Source organism: Chinchilla lanigera, unplaced genomic scaffold (genome assembly GCF_000276665.1).
Source record: "Chinchilla lanigera isolate Chin_1 unplaced genomic scaffold, ChiLan1.0 scaffold00084, whole genome shotgun sequence".
NCBI lineage: Eukaryota > Metazoa > Chordata > Mammalia > Rodentia > Chinchillidae > Chinchilla > Chinchilla lanigera.
The window spans coordinates 6,874,681-6,897,055 of NW_004955485.1; the positions used below are offsets into that span (position 1 = coordinate 6,874,681).

General features: G+C 53.3%; 1 protein-coding gene across 1 annotated transcript in view; it reads left to right on the forward strand.

Moving 5' to 3' along the window:
- The window catches only part of Sh3pxd2a (SH3 and PX domains 2A), a gene marked incomplete at its 5' end in the record, with an annotated part of 196,155 nt that overhangs the window by 62,824 nt on the left and 110,956 nt on the right, over positions 1 to 22,375 (forward strand). Inside the window, 1 exon segment of the mRNA XM_005403799.2 lies at positions 8,607 to 8,682. Within this exon segment, the coding sequence (XP_005403856.1) occupies positions 8,607 to 8,682 (76 nt within the window).

Here is a 22,375-nt window from a genome sequence, read left to right on the forward strand (position 1 = left end):
CCCAGGGTGCCCTCGCCCTCCCCCTCCCCGCAGCTCGTGGAGCGCCACATCGGACATCTCCCTTACCAGTGCTGGTGTCAGCTGGGCGGTCATCCCCAAAGCACCGAAAGAGGTGACCAGTGGCCGAGATCCAGCTCCTTTCCCTGACACTTCCTGGACTTCAGGAGCAAGTGCGTTCAGTCCCATCCTGTGGCCGTCCTGCCCTTCCCCTGTCAAGCCTTTGCACCTGCCACCCCTCCCTCCGGGACACCTTCCTCCCTTCTCCAGCCACCCTTCATTCCAGACCTGCTTCTCTTGTCTCCTCTGAGAAGTTTGCTTTGCTCACCCAGCCACACCGATCTTGCCCCTCCTGCACACACATCGCTTTCACCTAATGGGTGAATGCCCTGTGCCTCTGCGGATGTTCGGCAGCCGATCAGATCCGCTGTGACCGTGACTCACATGCCAATCCTGCCGTGCAGGGCCTAGAGCATCACAGGCAGAGGCTTGACTGGGGAGGGACTTGAAGTAGCGAATGCATGTATGTTTTCCAGAGAATGGGCAAGGGAGACCTCTTTGACTTGCTGAGGGCTTTGGAGTCAGGAGTGGGCTTCTACCCCAAACACAGGGTGTGTTCCAGTGCCCTGTGCTTTGGCTTCAGTATGGCGAGCGTCCCGTGTCCCAGAAACCAAGCACACCCAAAAGCAGGCAACTCCTCGCCCAGATTGGAGGCAGCTGTGTGTCTCCAGTCTGCCCTGCTGTCCTTCGGGGATACTCGAGGTCTCGGGTTGACTGTAGGAGGTGCTGAGCGCCGCGTCCCTCCCGTGTGCCTGCCCCCTACCTCGCCCTAGCCAGGGAACTTGCTAAGCAACACCCACACTGCCCCTTCCTGTCTATAAAGCCCACACGCGCTGGCATCTGCTCTCGGTTCTGCCTTCTTGGTGAGCTGCAGCGTCTTCCCTCATTGCATGGACTCGCAAAGGTCGCTTGGCCCGTGCAGTTTTGGCACGCAGGCTCCACGCTCATTTCTTCTGCTCGGCGCACCGTGCGTGGCTGCTCCTGGGCTGACCAGGGGCGGGGGGGAATTTTAATGACAACTTCTCAGGTAGGGACCAGTGTTGACAAAATATTTGACTTTTCCCAGCTGCCGTCTGTTCTCAGCCTCAGGCTGACCTCTCTGTCTCTGTCTGTACTCCACTGGCAGTCCACTCTGTTAGATTGGGTTGGGTCTCACTTCTGTCCGTCCCTCCCGCCCTGCCTTCCCTGCCTCTCATTTGCATTAAAGTTCGGTAAGATATGCAAACATGAAATGTACCATTTTAGCCTTTTCAGAATGTACAGTTTAGTAGCATTAAGTGTATTCACATTGTTGTGTGACTGTCTTAGTTACTTTGCTCGTTGCTGAGACCAAATACCCGACATCCAAAGTTAAGGGAGGGAAGGTTTATGTAGTTCATAGTTTGTGGAGGTTCCAGTCCATCACTGGCTGGCTCCAAAGCAGGGTGGCACATGGCAGAGAGACAGCCGTTCATGGCTTCGGAAGACAGCCAGAGCAGCAAGGGAGAGTGAGACAAGCCCCTTTCTCTCCCTTATATTGTATCCCGTCTACCGGGGTTAGGGTGGTGCCAATCCAATCAGGGGGCCACATAAAAGCCCCTCACTGATCCAGCAATCACCCACCCTTTATCCCAGCATTACACTACGAATCACACTCTAGATTCAGCCACTTCCAAAAACCCTATGACCACGTGAGGTTTTGGGGGACATCTAGACGCAAACCATAACAGTGACCTTTGTACTAATCCTTCTTCCGAACCTTTTCATCTTATTTGCTCTTTTTAAGGCCTCATGTCTTGTACCTTTTAAGGATTAATTTCCTTTTAATGAGCATATGAAAATCCTTCCAGTTCCAGAGGTGTGCATCTCCTGAGTTCCTCTTTGATTTTGTATATAACTTCATATTTGTTATGAAGACTGACTTTTATTTCCTCCGAGTCTATAGTCCTCGCATCTGTGCGTGTGTGTGTGTGTGTGTGTGTGTGTGTGTGTGTAATTACTACAGTAACAAATGTAAGTGAGAGATGTTCAAGACCTCGCTACTGGTAACTAACCACAATGCATTGCTGAATATATTGAAAGAAGATCTAAATACATAAATGGAAAGATTTACCATGCTGGTGGTTTAAGAGTCTCAATATCATTAAGATAGCTATTTCCTCTAGCTGATTTGTAAATTCAGTCCACTCTCAATAAGAAAAATCCCAGGAAAATGTTACACTTTATAGAAATTAATTAATTTATTCTAAAATATGTTTGAAAATGTAAAGGATCTAGAATGACCCAAATGATTTTGAAAAAGAAGAAAAAGTTTGATTTCAAAACTAAAAATCTGCAGTAATCGGGAAAGGATGGTGGTGGTGTCATATACAGAGAGTTCATATATGGAATTCAGAAATAGACCCTCATGTATAATTAACTGGTTTTTGACAAAGTCAAGGTAATTCAGTGGAAAAAGGATAGCCTTGTAAAACAGCAGGTTGTTCTGCAGTGATAGGGTATCTCTCCCCGAAAAACTATGTATTAAGGTCTGATGTTAGATTTAATTAGTGTCTTAGTGACTTTTCTCGTTGCTGAGATAAAATACCTGCACCCAAAGTTAAGGAAGAAAAGTTTCTTCGGCTCACAGTTTGAGGAGTTTTCAGTGTGTAGCTAGCTGGCTCCAAGGCAGGGCGCCACTGCAGACCAGAAACAGTCCTTGGCAAAGCAGGCCAGGCAGAAGGTAACCAGCAGTGAAGCATCAAGCAACCAACAACAAACAGCAACCCTCTTTCTGTCCCTTATATCTCATCCGGGGTACCCAGCCGTAGGACGGGAGCACTCCCAACCAGGGAGGGACATTGCACCATGAGTCGATCCAGCATCACATCCCTGATCCCAGTGTCACACACCCCAGTTGCATCCACCTCCAAAAAGCCCTACGGATGACCGCCTGAGGCTTTCGGTGGACATCTAGACACAAGCCTCAACCATTAGAACAGAAAACTCCACTGAGCTGCCCATCCCCTAAAAATAAGGATTTGCTAATAATTGCTTTAGAGGTGCTGTTCTGTCCCTCCCAAGTCTGTTGTTTATCTTCACGTCACATTGCTCGACCAGGGTGCCAAGACCATTCAGAGGTGACGCGTGCTTCCTCTTGGGCAAGGAGGTGAACTTGTGCAAAAGAGTGGATCCTAAAGACCTCGCCTCATGGGTGAGGTCATGAAAACAAGCCTGAAGTGCTTTGGAAGTCAAAGGAAGGAGCCACGGCCTTCAGCTGGGAAGGTCAAGGAAGCAAGGAAGGCGTTTGGAGCGTGTCACTTGTAAGGTCATCAAACAGCAGAGGAGAATAGGGGAGGTACATTTCCGGCCTCCGGGGAGGAAGAAAAGCCTCATTCATTATTATCGCCCACTCTATCTCTATGGTGCTCAAGCATCCTCAGCCTGTAACGCAGGAGCTGCAAGGCCCTCAGTGAACGGAAGGGACAAAGGACTCTCTCATAGTCCCTCAGAGATTGGGTGGCACAGTGTCTTCTTAAGGGAATTTCCAAGTCCAGCAATCCACTAGCTTCTCATAATATTTCCTTCATTCCTGAGCTGGAAGTGGCTGCAGGGAGTAAGGCTGGAGATCTGGGAGCGCCACCCTTTCTGCAGGCAGACAGGCCAGGAGTGGGCTTCTTGGGTTACAGCCGTGCCCAGCAGGACGGCGCCCTCCTCCCAGTGTTCATTGCCTGAGCCCGGCCCCTAGCCCTGCCCCTAGCGAGCTGCTGCGGCCCTCTGTGGCTGGTGCCGGCTCTTGGAGCTGCGCTGTCCCGTGCCTCTCCCACTACCCAACCTTAGACAGCTCTGCGTCCTCCGCATACTGCAGAGTTCTGACCTAGTTGCAAGGGTTTCTCACCCCGAGAAGGATCCTGGTAGAGGGAGCTGCTGGTCATTTGGCCTGAGGCAGAGTCCTGCTGCACGGGCAGGAGAATCTACTTCTTGCTAGCCAGGCAAGCCTTCCTTCCTCCCTGCCCAGCCCCCACCCCTGCTTCTCCCTGGGAAAGACTTGGCAAGGGACAATCTCGTGCGGCTTGGCCCCTGCCGTGCTCTGGGTGGGGGCACATCTGCGCTGTGTATCAGCATGGTCCCATTGCCCCACCCTGCCATCTTTGGGGCCAAGGGGTGGACCTGACCATGCTGTGAGCCCCCATGCTGCTGGAGCCACACAGAGGCCCCTCGCTGGGCCATCTGTTTGTTTGCTCTGGAGTCAGAACCAAGGTGTTCGCTTTATTTGAAGGGTGAATGGTGGGCACAGAAAATGCTCCTGGTCACTGCTTAGCTGGGCTCCTTCCCCCGCAGGCAGCGGGCTGTGGGGACAGCTGGTGGCGAGGGCGTCATGACACCAGGCTCTGCTGGCTCAGCCATGGTGGTAGGAGGAGGTGACCGCATGGCTGGGCTGAGCACCTGTGGCCTAGCCGTAGGGAGCTGGCGAGCTGGGGGCTCACAAGTGGACCCCTTGACTCAGGACTCTCAGCAGAAGGACTTTGTTGGTATGAGGAGAGTTGGACAGGAACAGGCTGTAAGCCACCCGGCCACCCGAAGCCTTTTGTAGGAAAACCCAAATCAGCCCGCCTAGCCGATGAATGCTGCCCTAACTCAAGGTGCCCTTTGGTTAGGAAGGCATAGGGCATAGAACTGTCACTTTGCCAAGAAAGCTGGCTCACCTCCTCCAGGAAGCCCCCCTGACTTCCTCCTTCAGCTCCTCTGGGACTCGGGGACGACCTCATCATCCCCCATCCCTCCGGGTCTGCCTAGCACCACAGGCAAGGTTCACAGCCGACTGCTGGGTGGAGGCCAGGATTCTGCGTTTTTTAAACAGACCTTCCTCAGGTGAATCAGGAGAGAGCGGGCATCAGATTATACCTTAAGAACTCTCATGCCACAGAGCGCCCTGTCCAACAGATATAAAATTGAGACAGAGGTCTAATTTAAAATTTTGTAGTAGTTGCTTAAATATGTAAGGAGAATGTGGTGATGTTGATTTTAAGGTATTTTTCTTTATAACCAGATGTATTTAAAATATCATTTTGAGACCTGGAGTTCAAGACCAAGAGCAATATAGTGAGGCACCATCTCTCTCTCTCTCTCTCTCTCTCTCTCTCTCTCTCTCTCTCTTTCTCTGTCACACACACACACATACACACACAAAACCACGATGTAGTGATGTACACCTATAATCCCAGCTAATTGGGGGGCTGAGGCAAGAGGATTGAAAGTTTGAGGCCAGCCTAGAAAGCTTAGCAAGACCCTGTCTCAAAATAAAATTTAAAAAATGGGCTGGGTTTGCAGTTCAGTTCTAGGGTGCTTGCCTAGCATGTGCAAAGCCCTGGGTTCAATCTCCAGTACCACAAAAGGAAAGAAGGAAGGGAGGAAGGGGAGGAAAATTATTGTTTCAACATACAATCAATACAAGTGCCCTAGTACTGAGCTACATCTCCAGCCCCTTTTTATTTTATTTTGAGGCAAAGTCTCACCAGGTTGCCCAAGCTGGCTTTAAACTTGTGATCCTTCTGTCCCTGCTTCTTGAGTAGCTGGGATTTCAAGCATGTTCCACCACACCTGGCTAATACAAAAATTCTCAATGAGCTATTTTATATCCCTTTTCCCCATAATCCAATGTATGTTACATGTGTGTCACATCTCAACTTAGACTGGCCACATCCAAGCAGTACAGCTGTAGAGCTCTGCTGCTGAGAGTGAGGTGTATGGACCAGGAACTTCCCACAGCACCCAAGGGCTGGGGAGAAATGCAGGATCTCAAGCACACCCAGGCCCACTCAACCAGAACCTGCATTTGCACTGCTGTTGGGTACCTTGTGTGCACGCCGAGGGCTGTGAAGCCTGCCCTAGAGCTATGGGAGCGCCTCAATGCCAGCACTGCGATTCAGCTTGTTCCTAGAACCTAGCGGAGGAAGGTGCCGCCCCTCCCATTCCTCTTGGCCCACATTCCCTGTGCACTGTTGGTGAGAATCTCAGAATGCTCAGCCTGGAAGAGAATACAAGAATTATAGAACTTGGGTGTGCAGAGCTGAAGGGAAATTTAAGTTTCAGTCGCCTATGTTCCTCAAGCTCGGGAGGGATGCAGCGTTTGGGCCGGGACCCACAGCTTGCTGTGGCCCAGCTGGCCACCTGTTTCCTGAGAGCGGTGCTTCAGATGAGGCTGGGTTGCTCCCTAACTGGGCAGGGAGCTGGGCCCATTTTGTCCTCAGAGTCTGTACCTCTGCCTCAGAGACCTATGGAGCCATGGCTCAGAGGCCCCAGGCCTGGTGACACACGGTGGCTGTCCATCTATTTGTGCTCTGCAAAGGATTTAAGACACTTAAAAATAGGCATCAAATGTAAAGTAAAATGAAAATGTCAAGAATTCGTTGGTATTACGGAAGTGTGCAGAGATACACGCCCAAGGATGCTTATTGTCGTGTTGTATTATCAGGGAGGGAAGTCACAACCAACCACCTAAGCACCCAGCTACCAGGGAGTGGGTAAGCCAACTGTGGCCCATGAAAACATTGAAATTCTGCATCGCAATTAAGGATACTGATGTGGACATATCCTTTGATGTGGAAAAGATGTTCATTATATTGTAGAGCATGTTGATGGGTTCATTTTATTTACACACATGGGCAAATGCCTAGAAAAAATATATAGCCCCAAATTTTCATGTCACATTTTCAGGGGGAGTGATTCCTTTTCCTTTTTTGACCACCTGCTATTTCTGTAGTTTCTAGTTTTTCCTGCAGTGAAGTAATATTTCTTATGTAATGCAAAAGTGTACAAAAGTAGAAAATAGGCTACAGCATAGGAATTGCAGTCCCATAGAATTTATCTGAAAATGTATTAACTAAGAGAAAGACTCCTAGGTGGAAGTTTATCGTGTTATGGCCTCACAGCCGCATTTACCCATAGCAGGGAGTTATTAAATGTTTGCATGTTGAAGTTGCAACATTAAAAACTCACGAGCCAGCTTTTTCTAACCATCCCTCTGTGCTCAGGGAAGTGAAAGTTAATCACAGTGCAGTTCCGTCTGTTTTGAATGGAATTCAGCAGTGCCCCCACCTTCGTATGTGAGGTCTGAGGAACCTGTGCGTATTGGGTAATGACTGCACAAGAGGCAATCCTAAAATCACGTGTGGGAGCTAAATGCACAGATGAGCAGAAACACACACCTAGCGAAGTCCTCTTGTCATCACCTCCAGGGCTACCGCTCAGCAGGCTCCTAACTGGTGTCCCTGCTTCCATCCTGTGGCCCATTCGTTATACTGTAGCTGGAGGCATCTTTTCAAAGCAGAGGTCAGGCCTTGACTCTTCTGCACAAAACACGAACAAACCCCGCGTCCTCACAAGCTCCAGAGCCTCGGTGGTGGGGCCCCTCCTGCCTCACAGAGCTCAGCGCCTTTTCATCATCCCTCTGGCCAGCTGTGCTTCCTCTTCCCCTTTCCTGGAACGTTCTTTTTCCAGAGTGGGTTGTGTTCCTGGTTTCTGCAGGTTTCTGCTGAATTGCAGTCTTCCTTAACACCCTGGAAAGTAACCCCGGTCTTACTCTGGTGCCTTACCCTGCTTCGTTTCTCTTCTGTCCCCTGACGTATGACATCTGTTTCCTGTGTCCTCCCTCCACCAGGATGTCAGCTCCCTGAGACCAGAGACTTTGTCTCTTGAACGCCCAGTGCTCTAAGTAGGTGCTCATTCAATATTGGACACATGGGCATCAGATACCCACGTGGCGGGTCGTCCGTATTCTCCCAGGGAGGCACCTGAGGCTCACCTGAGGCAGGTTACCCTGCCTTGCCCAGCTGGGGAAGCAGGACTAGATCCTGGCTCTAGTCACTTGGCTGCAGCTCCCCCGTGCCCTGGGAGGAAGCTCAGCCACACACACGCAAGCCTCTGCCCCTGTCCATCCCGCCTCCTGTGTGTTTTTCCAGTTCAGAAAATTTCGGCCCAGAGTAGCAGAGGAAAACCAGTTGTTGCTGCAGAGCCCTGGAAACTCTTCCAGTGGGTTTGACCCTGGAAAAACAGCTATCTCAGGGTGGGAAGGCAGGAAGGGGAGGGGTCTTCCAGCAGTGGGGGCTACAGGATCGATTTGGTTTTGCAGTTAAAATAACATGTGGGTGTGTTTCCTGGAGCAGTTCTGGGAGGTGGGTGGTCTGTCTGAAGTGTCAGCCGGGGTCTTCCATCCTAGCCCAGGAGGGATTAGAAGGGCTGGCAGCTGAAGGCTTCACCCCGCAGATGACATACAAAAGCAGTCATGCCTAGGAAGCATCTATGAATGCCAGCTTGGCCAGAAGGCCCACCAGTCCGTGGCCCAGTCTCCCTTGGGTGCCTCCTGCTGTCTCCCGCTTCCTGAGAGGTTCACACAACCCCTTTGATGCACAGAGAGCCCTGGCCTTCTCCCTGTCACGCCCCATGTGGTTGGTTAATCGCCTGTGAAATGAGGGATTTCGGGCGTCACTCATCCGTGTGATCGCAGTGGGCAGTGCCGTAGGGTGGGGAAGGGATGCCAGAGGCTGTTCTAATCTTCTGAATCCCGTCTCTCTGTCTGGCTGGCTCTGCAGATGCAGCTTCTGGATAAGTTCCCCATTGAAGGAGGCCAGAAGGACCCCAAGCAAAGGATCATCCCCTTCCTCCCAGGTAAGCTCAGTCAAAAGTGACCTGGAGTAGGCCAAGAAGAAGCCAGCTGCTAAGCCAAGTGTTTGGTGCGGAGGGCGGCATGTTAACCATTCCCCAAGGGATCCGGAGGCCACTGTCCTCTAAGCAGCTTCTCCTGCCATCCCAGGACTGACTTTGCTGGACCCTGGCTTTTATCCTTGAAGAGTTCCCCTATCTCCCCTCAAAAACCTCAAATGAGTATATTCCTTGGGCCTGAGCTCCCGTAGACCTCACGCCACCATTTGCAAGCTTATGTAGCATGCTTGTGAGCTAGTGAGGACAGGATTTGAACCCACCTCTGACTGGCCACAACAGGGCACCATTTTGGAACCTGTTTCAGGTGATAGTTATGTTGTGTAATTTGGAGGAAACGTCTCGGGTGTGCCATGACCTGCTATTACCATGTCTCAAGTTTGTGCAGAGCGGCGGTGTGATTACAGACTGCTGCTTTATTTGCTGTGGTGTTCAGATCTTCCTAGCGAAATGTGCATTTTCATCCCCCCTGCGAGATGGTACTCCGGGGTTCAGAGAGGTTAGTAACTGCCATGGCAGTGGCACAGCGGAGGCAGGAACTCAGGCCTCCTGCCCCACACCTGGGCTCTGCCCAGAGCCGCAGGGACAAAGCAGTCTCCCGGCTGTCCTGGTGACCTACTTGGCCCAAGCGAATGGCCTGACCAGTTCCCAGGGGAGCTCCCTTCGCGGTGTGATGCCCCCTAGGTTAACTCTGGCCCAGACCCCACAGGCCAGCCAACGAATTGAGGGCAGTCAGCCGGACCCTTCCCCTGAGCACCCCGCCAGCCCACGGTCCGGACCTACTTGTGGCTTGAACGCAGAGCTGGCTCAGAGAGCGGCTCCTCTCCGTAGGGTGCTCCCACCACACCGCTCATCCTCAGAAGCAGCAGAAGGCAAGAGCACGTGCGGCCCAAGAGTCTTACGCTAAAGTTGGAAAGAGTTCATTAGCAACCAGAAGAGCATCGAAACCCCACAACCTGCGCAAGACCAGCAGTAGTCAGTGAGGGCCCAGGAGCCGCAGCCTGGCCTCCTCCCGGGAGGCGGGACACAGCCTCTCCATTCCGGGCCTCCAGATTGCTCTGGGGAGTCTGTGCTTCGCTTAGGTTTTCACTGAGTCTTGGGGGAGTTCAGAATGTCCCACTTCTCGGGCTAACCTTAGGTGTCCCTCCAACATAATCTGGACACAAGCATCCCAGGGAGACGTGAGGCCAGCCTGGTGCCCTGTCGCAGGAGATGGCCATGGCTCTGTGGCATGAGGCCCCCTGTTCGCTGCAGAGGAAGAGGGGCAGGGTCCAGGGAAGAGCCCCTTGTCACCACTCACCCAGTGACCTGTAGGAAGGGCTGGGGTGACCCAGGCAGTCAAGGGGAAATCTTCATCTAAGGAGCTCTCAGCAGGGAGAGACAAGTCATCTCCACAGGCAACAAGTCATTCTCTACTCACAATGAGTAAAGTTGGACACGACCCTCGACCACCAAGCAATTCCAGGCGTGCCTGGACGAGGAGCTCATTGTGAGCCAAGGAAGTCAGCAAAGGCTTCCTGAGAGACAGGGACCTTGAGTTGACCCCGAATGATGGTGGGGCGTACCACCGCCACCCTGGTCCCCTGTCTGAGGAGTCAGAGTGCCAGGGTCCACCCCTGGAAGCCCTGGCTTTGGCAGTTACTGTTATATTCTCTTCTCTATGCCTTACTTTCCACATCTGGGAAATGGAAATGATAGCAGTATCTATTTCACAGGGCTGTCGTACAGGATGAAATGAATCAATGCACCTCAAGGGCTTAGAACTGCGGCTGGACCCTAGTCCTTGCACAAGCTACTATGATTTATATCTATTTTTTTTTTATTTTAAAAAATAAAAGAAGGAAAACATATTAACAAACAGACATCCATTTACAAAATAGCATAAGAACAATACAAACAAAACAGAGTTACAGACAAAGTTGTAGGAAATTAACCATGGTTGTTGTATTACTTATTGATAGCGTCAAAGCGGTTTCTCAGGTACGACTTGTATCTAGATGTCCCCGCAAAGTCCCGTGCACTCAGAAGTGGGGCTTAGAGGAGATGGTTGGACCTTGGCGGAATGATCTCAGTGACTTAGTCCACTAAGGAGTTTGTAGCTAAATGTGGTGCTGGAGTGAAGGCTGGGTGGAGGGGTGGGTCACTGGGTATGGCCCGCAAGGGTGTGTTTCCCCGCTTCCTCCTGGGATCGCTCTCTGCTTCCTGTCTGCTCTGCCTTTCCGCCCTGCCTTGGAGTCAGCTGACTACAGACTGAAACCTCCAAACATGGAGCCAAATAGACTTTTCCTGAGAGTTGTGGGTGTGAGGTGTTGTGTCCCAGCAGTGCGAAAATATCATGGCTTGTGTCTAGATGTCCCCCAAGGCCTCATGCAGTCACAGGGGGGCTTTTGCAGACATGGCTGAATCTGGAGCGTGTGGTTGATTCACGGTGCACTGCTAGGATTAAGGGTGCTGGGATTAGGATGGGTGATTACTAAATCAGTCCACTGATTGCTTTGGCACAGCCCTAATCCCAGTAGTCTGGGTACAGTATCAGGGACGGAAAGAGGTTTGTTTTGCCTCTTGCTTACTTTGCTACCTTCTACCCACCATGAGCTGTTTCTCCCCTGTAATGCCTGTCTGCCATGTGCCACCCTGCCTCGGAGGAGGCAATTCTGGACCGAAATCTCTACTAACTGTGAGCCAAGTAAACCTTTCCTGCTTTAACTTTGGGTGTCAGATGTTTTGTCTCAACCACAAGAGCAAAGTAACTAAGACAGAAAGTAACGGAGACACGTGCCTAGCATTTTATACCGCACAGTCACGGATACAGTTCTATTTGAGCTGCGTGAGATTTTTGGCCCATTTTACTGACTAGGAAACTGAGGCTGGGGGATGCTGATAGACTTGCTCAAGGCAACACAGCCAGGAGGTGGAGCCAGCACCAGGACTCTTGATCCCAACTTCTGGGCCAGGGCTGCCCTCCACATCAGCTGTCCCAGGGCATAAGGCCCTCTTTGCTGTGGGACCGAGTCCCCAGCTGACACACAGTTTTCCCCGAGAGGAGGGCAGTGGGGGTTAAAGCAGCCACGTGAAGCCCTTGGCACAGTGCCTGTGTCACAGCCAGTGCTCGACAAAGGGCAGCTGCTGGTGTAGACAATCACCTGCCCACCTCACCCCCACCTGCTGGGCAGGGTCGAGCACATGACCCACGTGAACGGGCCCACGCACAGTGGGGGATCGTCACAGGGCGGAGACCCACTCAGCCCCGGACCCCCGTGGGGAAATCTCTCCCTTGTCCTGGTTGGGCTCCCCCTCTGCCCTCCCTGGGCAGCATTCTCCCTTGCACTGTCCCCTTCGGGCCCTCACAGTGGGCACTGCTGGCCTCTGGAGCCCACCCGGGGCTCTCAGCCCCATCCCTGGCTTCCTCCTGCCCCCTGGCAGCTGCCTCAGCCCCTTCCTGCTGCGCTCACTCCGGAGCTCTACACCTTGGGCGGGAAGGAAAAGGACGGAGCAGAGCAGTCCAACACAGTCGTCATGAGGCCGGGAAGAGACGAGTGGGCCTGCGATTCCCACCCACCCCCGATCCAGGGAGGCCCCCAGAGGAGAGGGCACCGAGAAGGGCAGGGTGAACATGGCTGTCTTGGCAGAGCTCGAGCAAGGAGCTTCGGAGGGCCGCTTTCCTGGGAATTTCCCACAGCAGGGCGGCGGGGGTGGGGGGCGTGGAGAAGTAGGGCGGAGATGCGGGTCAGTTCATCTAGACTCATCCTGATGCCTGGGGGCTCCGGAGGGTGCTCAGAACCCACACTGACCCATCTAGGGCCGTGTCAGTCTTTCGGTGTTGGCCCTGTGGGGTGCAGAGTGCGGGCAAAGGGGCCCCTGGTGGCTGAGGCCATGCATCTGGGAAGGGCGGCAGCTGGGAGCTGTGGGAAACCAGTACCCACTGGAACTATCCCAGCAGCTGCAGCGTCACCTGAGGCACTGCATCTACCTACCTGCCTTTGGGGACAGCTCCGAGGTCACCTGCTGGTCCCCCAGGGTTTACCCATGGCATCGGGGACTCAGCTAAACCCAGAGAGTGGAGACGCTCTTATCACCTGGGGCCGGGGGTAGGCAGGCAGCCCTGGGGACAGCTGCGCCAGCCGTCTGCCTCAGCCCGAACTTCAGCACAAGGAAAACCCACGGAGAGGAAGCAGAAAGCATGCTTTATTTCCAGAAGGGCCTCAGTTTTAATTCCAGAGATGCTGGTCTGTGATGAGCTTTTCTGCTGCCTGAGAGAGAGTCGGGAAATGTTTGTAGCATTAGTCCCCCAACTCTTTCTGGCCCACCTGGCTACAGGCTCACGGCTGGGGCCTCGTGGACATCTGGCTGGTGCTGGTGATAAGAGGAAGCAGCAGGACTGAAAGAAGAGGGGAAACCTGTGGCTTGCTTATGGACTTTCTTAGCTGCCCGGCACATTCTGGCAGAAACTCCTACATGGGAGCCAGGACAGGGTTTAGACTCAGCCTCGAGGGTACCTAGGTAGATGTGGCCCAAGTTCAGCTCAAGCTGTGGGGTTTAAAAATGGGGAGTTCACAGTTTTCACCTGTGGCCACCAGTGGAGGTTCCTTCCGCAGGGAAGGGAACCCCGGACAGGGCCCATTGGCTCTTGAGGGGTAAACGGTGCTGTGCTCTGGGGCAGCGGGTAGGGCTCGAGGTGCCTGTGAGCAGCCCCAGCAAGATGGTGGAGGGAGAGCTGGTACAGTTACATTTGCGTGCCACTCAAACTCTGGTTTGATTAGGGAATGGCCCTTAGAGGGCCCCCTCTTTGCACCATGGCTAGAACCTGCTTTTTGGACCCTGTGGTTGGAGACTGTGGAATGAGCAGCCTCTGGGGCCCCCGGAGTCTGCGGAAGAGTGAGGAGGAGTTATAGAACCCATGAGTGGAAACATGATTCTCCAGGAGGCATCCTACTCACACGTGCAGAGAGCCGCTCCGAGGCCTGATACGCTGGGAGTCGTGGGATCTGCAGGGGCAAAGAGAGGGACGCCCTGGGCCTCGCCTCCAAACCCCACGCTGTGAGAGGGTGGGGGAGACACGCTGTCTCTTTGGCCAACCTTTGTGACCTCCCTTTGAGACCAAGCCCTTGTCCACTTCTCTCCCGTTCCTGCCACGGGGCTGGCACGTGGCCAGCACATGGCCAGTGCTGCGTTAAGCCTGGTTGGTCGGTCTCTTGTCACACGCAGACACCTTCTATTGAGTTCCTATGTGATCCTGGCGCTGTGCTAGCCGTTGTACACACCTTCGCTCCAGTCACACTGCAGGGCACTGTCCCCATTTCAGAGAGAAGTCCAATCAGTCCCCGTCAGTGTCGCCACCATTCTGCTGTCATACTGTGTCTTTCCTTGGCCGAAGAACTGCCACAGCCCACTGTAGCTCGGCTGTGTCTTTGCTACTCCTCTCTTGCCTCTGATGCATTCCAGTTTAGGGACCTGAGACCAAGCACTGCATCCCTCCCTCTGGCTGTCCCCATGGCCACATGCATCAGGAGAGCCCCACTGGGGAGGTGGTCTGAACCTCACGGAGATTCAGGTGACCTGGGAGGGTGCTCTCGCTCCCCTGAGTAGCTGGGGTTATGAGTACCGAGTAATTAACTGTTTTTGCAGTTAAATAGTTTAGTGTATTATTGTTGTAATATGATTAAACAGAAGAGCACCCAAGGCCTTCAGAGCAGTGTCTTTAGTTATGTCAATCATTATCTAACAAAATTGGCTATTTGGTTTCTAAATCACAACACTTTTATTTTGAAATAATTACAGACTTGCAAAATGTTACAAAACTACCAGGCACGCTCCATCCCTGCCCTCCACTTGCACCACCAGGCAGCAGGGTGGGTAGCATTATTCCCACTGCGAGGAGAGAGTCAGTCACTCTCCACCAGCACACCACTCCCTGAGGTGGTAGCATCTTATGTAATTTATGGTGTGTCAGCCAAACCAGGAGATTGATAGGGACACGACTCCGTGAACTAGCGCACAGGCCCAAGTATGTGATCTTTGTGTTACGGGGTGGGGAGTGCTGTAAAACAGGCGTGTCGGCTGTGGCTGAGAAGCTTCCAGACTGCTCGGCTTTCCTGCCTCCAACAAGAAAGTAAGAAGGGGTGACTTGTTGCACATTTCTGAAACTTTCGGTATTAATTTGGCTCCTTGGCACAAGTTCCATCGTCGTTTAGCTGCCCTAGAGGTAGTCCGTTCTTTTGGTTGCATGTATTTTTAAAATTTAAGCATGCGCCTAGTTTGCTGGGAAAGGGCAGACACAGAGTTTGGAGATCAGGCGGGTGCCTTGATCCCACTCATCAGGGAGAGGAGTAGCACTGTTTAAGAACAGTGAAGGGTCTCGGATTTCACCCTGTGTGCAAGCCACTGAAGTTAGCTCAGCATGATTGTATGGGCGCCGCAGAAAACGCGAGAGCCCTGGGTCTGAGATGAAAGAATTTTTTAAAAATCTTTTTTATTAGTGCCTATTAGCTGTACAGATTAAAGAGCTTCGTTTGATAGATTTGCATACGCCTATAGCACGCCGGCCCCTTTTCACTCCATCATGCCCTTGCCCCTCCCGCTTCGTCCCTCTGCTCTGACAGCCCCAGGTCTCCTCCAGGCGGAAGACTTCATCACAGCACAGTGACCAGCGTGAGCGTCAATACTTTCGCATCAATCCCATCGCCTTCAAGTTCCCTGGGGGTGACGGGGAGGGTTCAGATGAGCACCTGCACACACGGCGGGTAACATGAGAAGAGGGGAACCCAGATCTGAGGGAGCCCACATCTTCTACAAAGGCCGAGAAGCAGACCTGTCCTGCCACTGCAGAGGGGGACACTCTCTCCCTGCCCAAGGCTGTATACAAACCCACTGTTTGCTGCAGGGCAAGACGCCCCCCTGCCTCCTAAGGCTGTTTGCTGTGCACACACCGTGGAAACCCCAGAAACCCAGGGAGGATTGTCTTACAAGTGTATCTGGTGCTTTCTGGGACTGCTTGCTTGGGGGAAGTGAAGAAGGGGCAGAGATGAACTTCTTCGGATACTGAGCCGAGGGTGGTGGGGTCAGCGGCCCACTGTTTACATGGAACTTTCTGCCTTGTTTTAAATGACCATCGTGGAAAATCCATCTCCTGTTGCCCATCCTGGGATTGGAGTAGATTTCCTGTGTATCTCGAGTCTGCTGGCCCGAGGAAGCTCCCTGGGAGGAAGTGGTCATTATGTAGTGAAGTAGAGTGTGTAGCTGCTAATGCAAAAAGCAAACAACGGCAGCCAGGCGCAGAGGGACCTCAGAAGCCAGGCAGCGAGGCAGAAAGAGCCATACTCACTCCACAGAGGCTATGTAGAGTGCCCTTCGCTCGCGAGCCTTCTGGGCCTCAGGGCTGGCTGGCTCTGGGCCTCTGGGGTTCCAGAAAGCCCCCTGGTTCATCCTGACGGCTGAGTCAGCCCCACCCAGGGCGGCAGGTATTGGGTTGGTTAGTCACGCAGCAGCAAGGCTGCTCAGGGGAACAGCAAACCTATCACCATAATCGAGGTAGGCTGCCTGCCTGCAGACGCCCTCGACCTTTCTGGCTCAGAGAGGTGTGTTTTTGGACGGCAGGTACGCTTGGTTCTTTTTACTGGCTCCCCTGTTCACACACTGACCCCTCAATGAAGAGGCAGCGCGGGGCCACAGCGCAGGAGGCGCTCGGTGACCTGCAGACGCATTCTCCAGGGCTTTCCTCTCCCTGCCCTCAGAGCCCTGCACTGCAGATCCGGTGTTTGTTCTGCACCGAAGGAAGCGGGGGAAGGGATGGCTTTAGCCGGGGCTGTCTGTGGTGCTGGGAGAGCAGTAGATGTTTTTGCTGTCCCACCCGGCGCCAGCCTGAGAACGCCCTCCCCAAAGGGCCTGGGAGCTGTGGGGACGGCAGCACCTCAAGGCCGCTGATGGGGACTGCAGCCCCCAGCGAGAAGGCTGGGAAGTTCTGATAACCTGTGATGGCAGAAAGAGACAAACCTACATGTGATGGAGAAATGGTAATGCTGCGGTTTTCAAAAAGCCGGCAAAATTAGAGGCCCACGCAGCTCCCCGCTAACCTCCCCTGGAAGTGCTGCATCTCCTCTTGCTGTAATTACGGCTCCCCACCCTGAAAACTCACTCTCTGCTCTGTAATCCGGGGCTTGCTGTCAGCAGTCTGCTCTGAGTACTGCGTGGAAGAGCTACATCCAGTCGTTCCTGCCGCAGTGCCGTGTGCTGTGGGCACTGATGATACGGCTGAGAACGATTCCATCAGGTCAGCATTCTCAGGAAGTTTACCTCCCAGTAGGGAACCCAGAGAGCAGGCAGGGAGTGACCTCGAATGGTGATAAGGCCTGAAAGGAAAAGAATGGAGTCATGTGGCAAATGAGGTGGTTCAGGACATCTGAAATTCTAGGGCCAAGAAACGCCTCTTTGCAGAGGTGACCTCTGAACCGAGCCAGGCTGGGGAGGACCAGGGACCGGTGACACAGGCTAAGAGGACAGCAAGAGTGTGTGGAGCCAGGGGGAGGGCTGGGTGACCACAGAGAGAACTGGACGGGCAGAAGCTGGCACCAAGAAGCTCTGAAGCAGGGTCGTGTGGCAAAGCCACCATGAAGAGGGAGCCGGTTCTACACGTATGTGTACCAACCATGCAGTCTGGCCCAGTCACATTCCCACACTGCCAGTGGCCCTCGCCTTTCGGGTCAAATGGGTTAATCATGATTTGACACTGTGCTCTGAGCATGCACTGCGTGGAGGGCGCCGTGTGAGCTGCGCAGGGAGGAGCTGCCTCTCTCCGGGGTGACTCTGCACCGGACAGACTGGAGGCTTCCCTTTCTCCACCGCGCCCGTGCTGCTTCAGCCCTTGTGGCCACACTTCAGCCCGGCTGCACTTCTTCCTGGCTGCTCCTTCCATGCCTAAAACTTGAAGCAGCAGGGAGCTTGTTCCTCAGGAGTCAACGAGTGATCGCTGACCTGGGCTGAAAGGTGGACAGGGGCCAAGCTGTGCTGGACGGACCTCATGGTCTCATGGCAGGGTCCCCAGCTGCGGAGCCCCCAGGTCTCAGTGGCATGAAGTTCTGTAGGAGGCAACCACACAGGGGCCCTTCTAAATCCTGAAAGCTTGGGGTGGCCCCCAAGCCCTTCCTCCAAGTCACCTGCACATTTCAGGACCAGGAAAAGAGCCACCTTGCCAGTGCCTTCCTTGTCTAGAGATACTTCCTGAGTCAGCCTCCTGAATGCCAGCCCCAAGCCCTCCGCCCTGCATGGAGTGTGTCTGGGACGCCTTCCCTGGTCCCGCGCTGAGCAGAGATGCACATTTTGTCTTCCGCCCCCGCAGCCATGCACTTTGACCAGGAACTGTGCCTTGGCCTGGGACTCCAGAGTCCTGGGTTCTGTTCTTCTGTTAACCTCTGTGGCAAGACATTGAAGAAGTTACAGTGGAGCAGCTAGAGAGTGCTTCGATGTTGGCAACACCCCCAGAAAGTGACAGGCGTGGTCTCAGGTCTCTAACTCTGCTGACCTTCCCCGCCTACGCCTTCCCCCTGGAAATAAGTTGTTTCCTTCCCCAGTGCCCAGTGTCCTTTCACAAGGTCCAACTCTTCCTACATGCCGGTGTCCCTGGGAGGGGTGGTGTCAGCAAATTTACACTCCAGGGCAGATGGCTGGCAGCATTTACTGAGCCCAGGTGTCCGGTAGAGGGGAAAGGGCACAAGGACAGCAGAGGCAGGAGAAGGTTAGAAGGCTCTGGGCCTCATGGGGCCTATGAGAAGCCCAGGAGCCCAGGCAGGTGTGAGTTTGCAGTGTGGAGCCATGCAGAGCACAAGCTGCGGGAGTGGGCCCTAGTCAGCTTTTTGTCACCATGACAAAACACCTGAGAAGAACCACTTAAAGGAGGAAAGGTATATGTTAGTTTATGGCTGCAGAGGTCTCAGTCCATGGTCAACTGGCTCCATTGCTTTTAGCCTGTGTTGAGGTAGAACCATCATGGTGGAAAGGCCAGGCAGGGCTTGGGGGAGCTACTCCCCCATGGCAACTAGGAAGCGGAGAGGGTGAGAGAACCTGAGAAGGAGCGGCTGGAGACAGGATCTGTATCTCAAAGCCACGCTCCCAGAGACCTGATTCATCCAATTAGGCTGTGAGTGCCTCAGTGGATTAAGCCTTCAGCACAGTGAGATTTTGGGGGACATTTTGGTTCCAAGCATAGCGGGGCTGGAGGTCTCCACAGGGGCAGGCCACACAGCTTCTCAGGAGCTGCGCTGAGGGGAGAGGACTTATCTCTGCAGTGAGATGTGTTAGGCCAGAGACCGTGTAATCAGATTTCTGGTTTTAAAGGATCCTGCGGGCTGATCTTTGTCAGGAAGGAGGTGAGAAGCCAGCTGGAGGCCGGGTGAGGCCTGTGAGAAGGTGGCTCAGCCTAAGCGGGCAAGGTGGCTTAGATGTACCTTAGATGAGCCTTGGATCACCTTCAGGGAACAGCGGGGGGCTGGGTGGTGGCTTGGAGGTGGGGTGAGGGAAGAGTTGAAAATGACAGTACCCACAGATCTGTCGAGGAGGAACCAGCACCTCACAGCACTGCCCCCAACTACTGCTCCAGGGACTCCACCCCTGATGCAAAAGACATGGCTTCCCTCCTCCTCCCTGGATACTCATGGCCTTGGGAGCGCATGAAGGGCGCTTTGTAGTGGCAGCCTCCCGGCCCAGGAGGCCCCAGACATGAAGTGTTCTGGTTGCTGGGTCCAGGCTTGGTTGGGGGGCGGTAGAGGGAGAACACTGATGTCCATTGAGAGGGAGCCTGCCGCCCCCCTCTCAGGAGTGAGGGGCCCTGGTGACAAATCTCCAGTGTGCCCGGCCTGACCTCCACTGCCCTCCAAGACTGGACCCAGCCCCAGCCAGAGCTCTTATTGGCAGGGCCAAGCCGGCCCGCCGAGGCCCCCAGCTCATCTGACCTGAGTCATCCAGGGCTGCTGGCACCAGGCAGCACCTCCTTCCCCTTCCGTCCCTGGTGCCTGGGGCTGATGTCTGTGGAGGAGGCCTGGGATGCCACGGTGCCCAGCTCTGGACCACACATGGCCTGAGGGTCCTGGCATGGCCTGAAGACGGAGTCTGTTTGCCTGAATATACCCTCAGAAAGCAGTGGGGAGCCAGTGGGGAGAGCAGGCAGGGCTGGCAGGCCTGGCCCGTCTCTGCCCCTCGGGCGCAGGGTGGGTGGGCCGTGCTCCGCAGGCCGTGGCAGCCAAGGTGAGAGGAAAAGGCCACATCTCTGTTTCTCCCAGGCCAGAGTGCAAGGGGCCAGATTCTGCACTGGGAAGAATGAACTGAGAAGGACCTCAGGGAGAGCGAGCAGGGCCGGGGAGGATTCTTCGCTCTCCGAGCAGAGGAGGTGGCCAGCGCTGGCTTCGGGGTCATACAGGTCCAAGCCCCCACCTGGGCTGTCTTCTTGGTGCTGTTTGTCTGATTCAAAGCACTGCTTTTCCCAGAATGGACATAGGTAAGGGCTATGGTGTATTCAGAACTGGATGCTTTTGAGCTAGATGCACCTGAGGTTCAAATCCCAGCTCAGCCTGTTCCTGGCTCGGTGGCCCTGGGCCAGTCCCCCTCAGTGTCTCTGCATCTCCGTCATGGCCTCCTCCAGGAAGCACTTCCTGGGTGGCGGAGAGGACGGTGAGCGTGGTCACTGAGATCCGTGCCGCCTCGTGAGCTGTCTCTCTGGGACCGTGGGTGCGGCCTGCTGGAACCCTCTCCGAAGCCAGGGCCCTTCCCAGGAGCAGGGCCTGCTCTCTTGTGCATTTGAAGTCTCGCTGCTCATGATGTGTTCTGTGAATCAGCTGCTTGGGAGGCGTCTTGGAGCTTCTTAGAAATGCTGAGTTTTGGCTACACCCCAGTCTGTGTTTTAACAAGAGCCCAGTCAGGTTTGAGAAATGCTGTGCTCAGATGCATCAGAGCCCTGTGATTGCCTGTCTGGTGTGTCTTTGGGATGTTCTTGGTGTTTGGTTGTGTTCAGCCCATTCACACACACCAGTAAGCCTGCAATGGCAAATCCATTTCTGACCCCAAACAAAGGTGCAGGGAAAGACAGCTTTCCACAGTAACCTGGTGAGGGCCAGTGCCATGGCCTCGCGTGCTTACACGTACCTGAGCTGTCCGCCTGTTTCTGCTATCCTGTGTCCTGTGGAGCAGGGCCGTAAGTAACAGCACGGCCCTCCATCCGCCATTCCTAGCCTAAGTGGGAGGATGCCCGGGGCCCGGCCACACTCCTTCGGTAGGTGTGAGGCAGAACATTCTCTCCCCTCCCTTCCAAATGGGGTGACGTTTGAGGCCAAGGAGATTGCTACGGTTTGCATTTCCGAAGTCTCTGATTGGACCTGGGAGAGACTGGCCCACAAACCTCTGAGACAGCCGAGGTGACGCGGCATGAGAATGTCGAAGCAGGGTGACCAGTTACATTGTACATTTGGAGGGGAAGGGACTCGTTAGGGCTAATCAGACAAAAAGGGTAAGGCAGCAGGACAAACAGATTTTAACAGAGCCTCCTTTGCTCACTGTGTAAAATACATATTACAGATCTGAGCTTCAAACTAAGGGAGCCACAGCGAGAGAGTTGAGGTGAGGGAGTGGCTGGCAATTTGGTGAACAGAGAATGCTCTTGGTCTCTTCGTTTCTGGTCTAAAAAGTGAATTTATGAGTTTACTAGTTGTTAGTTGGTATTTGGTGGGGATGGCTTCAGGGAGACCTAGCAGTTGGTGAGGCCATTCTTGCTTACCAAAAAGGCTTATTGCTGTGTGAGAGAGCGGGGGTAGCTGTTCACTGCATGAGCCCAGAGGCCAAGAGGTGATTTGGTTGAACTGGCTATAGGGGAAAAGATACAGAGCCTGGAACTTAAACAGATTAAACAATTGTAAATGAGAGGAAAGTTCTGCCTAAGGATTATATCTAGCATATAGTTCTGCCAGATATTGGGCACAAGGCTTCATGTGCTTATATTATCTAATTTAATGATAATAAACTCATTTTACCAGTGAAGATTCATAGACCAGGAGGAGTGCAGGGCTTACCCCCAGACCATCAGCCAGTATGGTGTAAAGGTGGCCTCAAACCCAGGTCCCTCCACTTCCAAGCTCGAGCTATCCATCACTGTTCCACATGTCCTAAAGGTTTTTGCTGCAAAGTGGCACTGACCCAACAGGTACATACTGCCGAGAGATATGTCACTTGCACTAGGGTGTTTATATTTCTTTAAACCTTGCTTTAAGTTTTAAATAATATTTTTTAAAATCTATCATTTAGGAGTTGATTGAGGTTTCAGTGCAGTCACATTCCTACAGTAGTCTTAGCTAGATTACTTTTTTTTTTTTTGCCAACTAACTTTTTCAACCTACCTGTCTTTTACTCGCCACCTCGTGGCCAGTGCTGGAATTGCAGTAATAGGAAATAAACTTCAGAAGGGCTAGCTCAGAAAACATAAGTCTGTAAAGTGAGCGTGTAATGACAGCCTCACAAACACTATTTCCTAAACCACTATTCACCTGGGGCGAAAAATGAAAAAGAAAGAAACCTGACTTTGCTTTTGTTTTTCTATGTGACATGAAAGTACAAAAGTTTGGGGCACTAAATAGAACTTAAAAAGTGCCCCATAGTTTTACCTATTCAC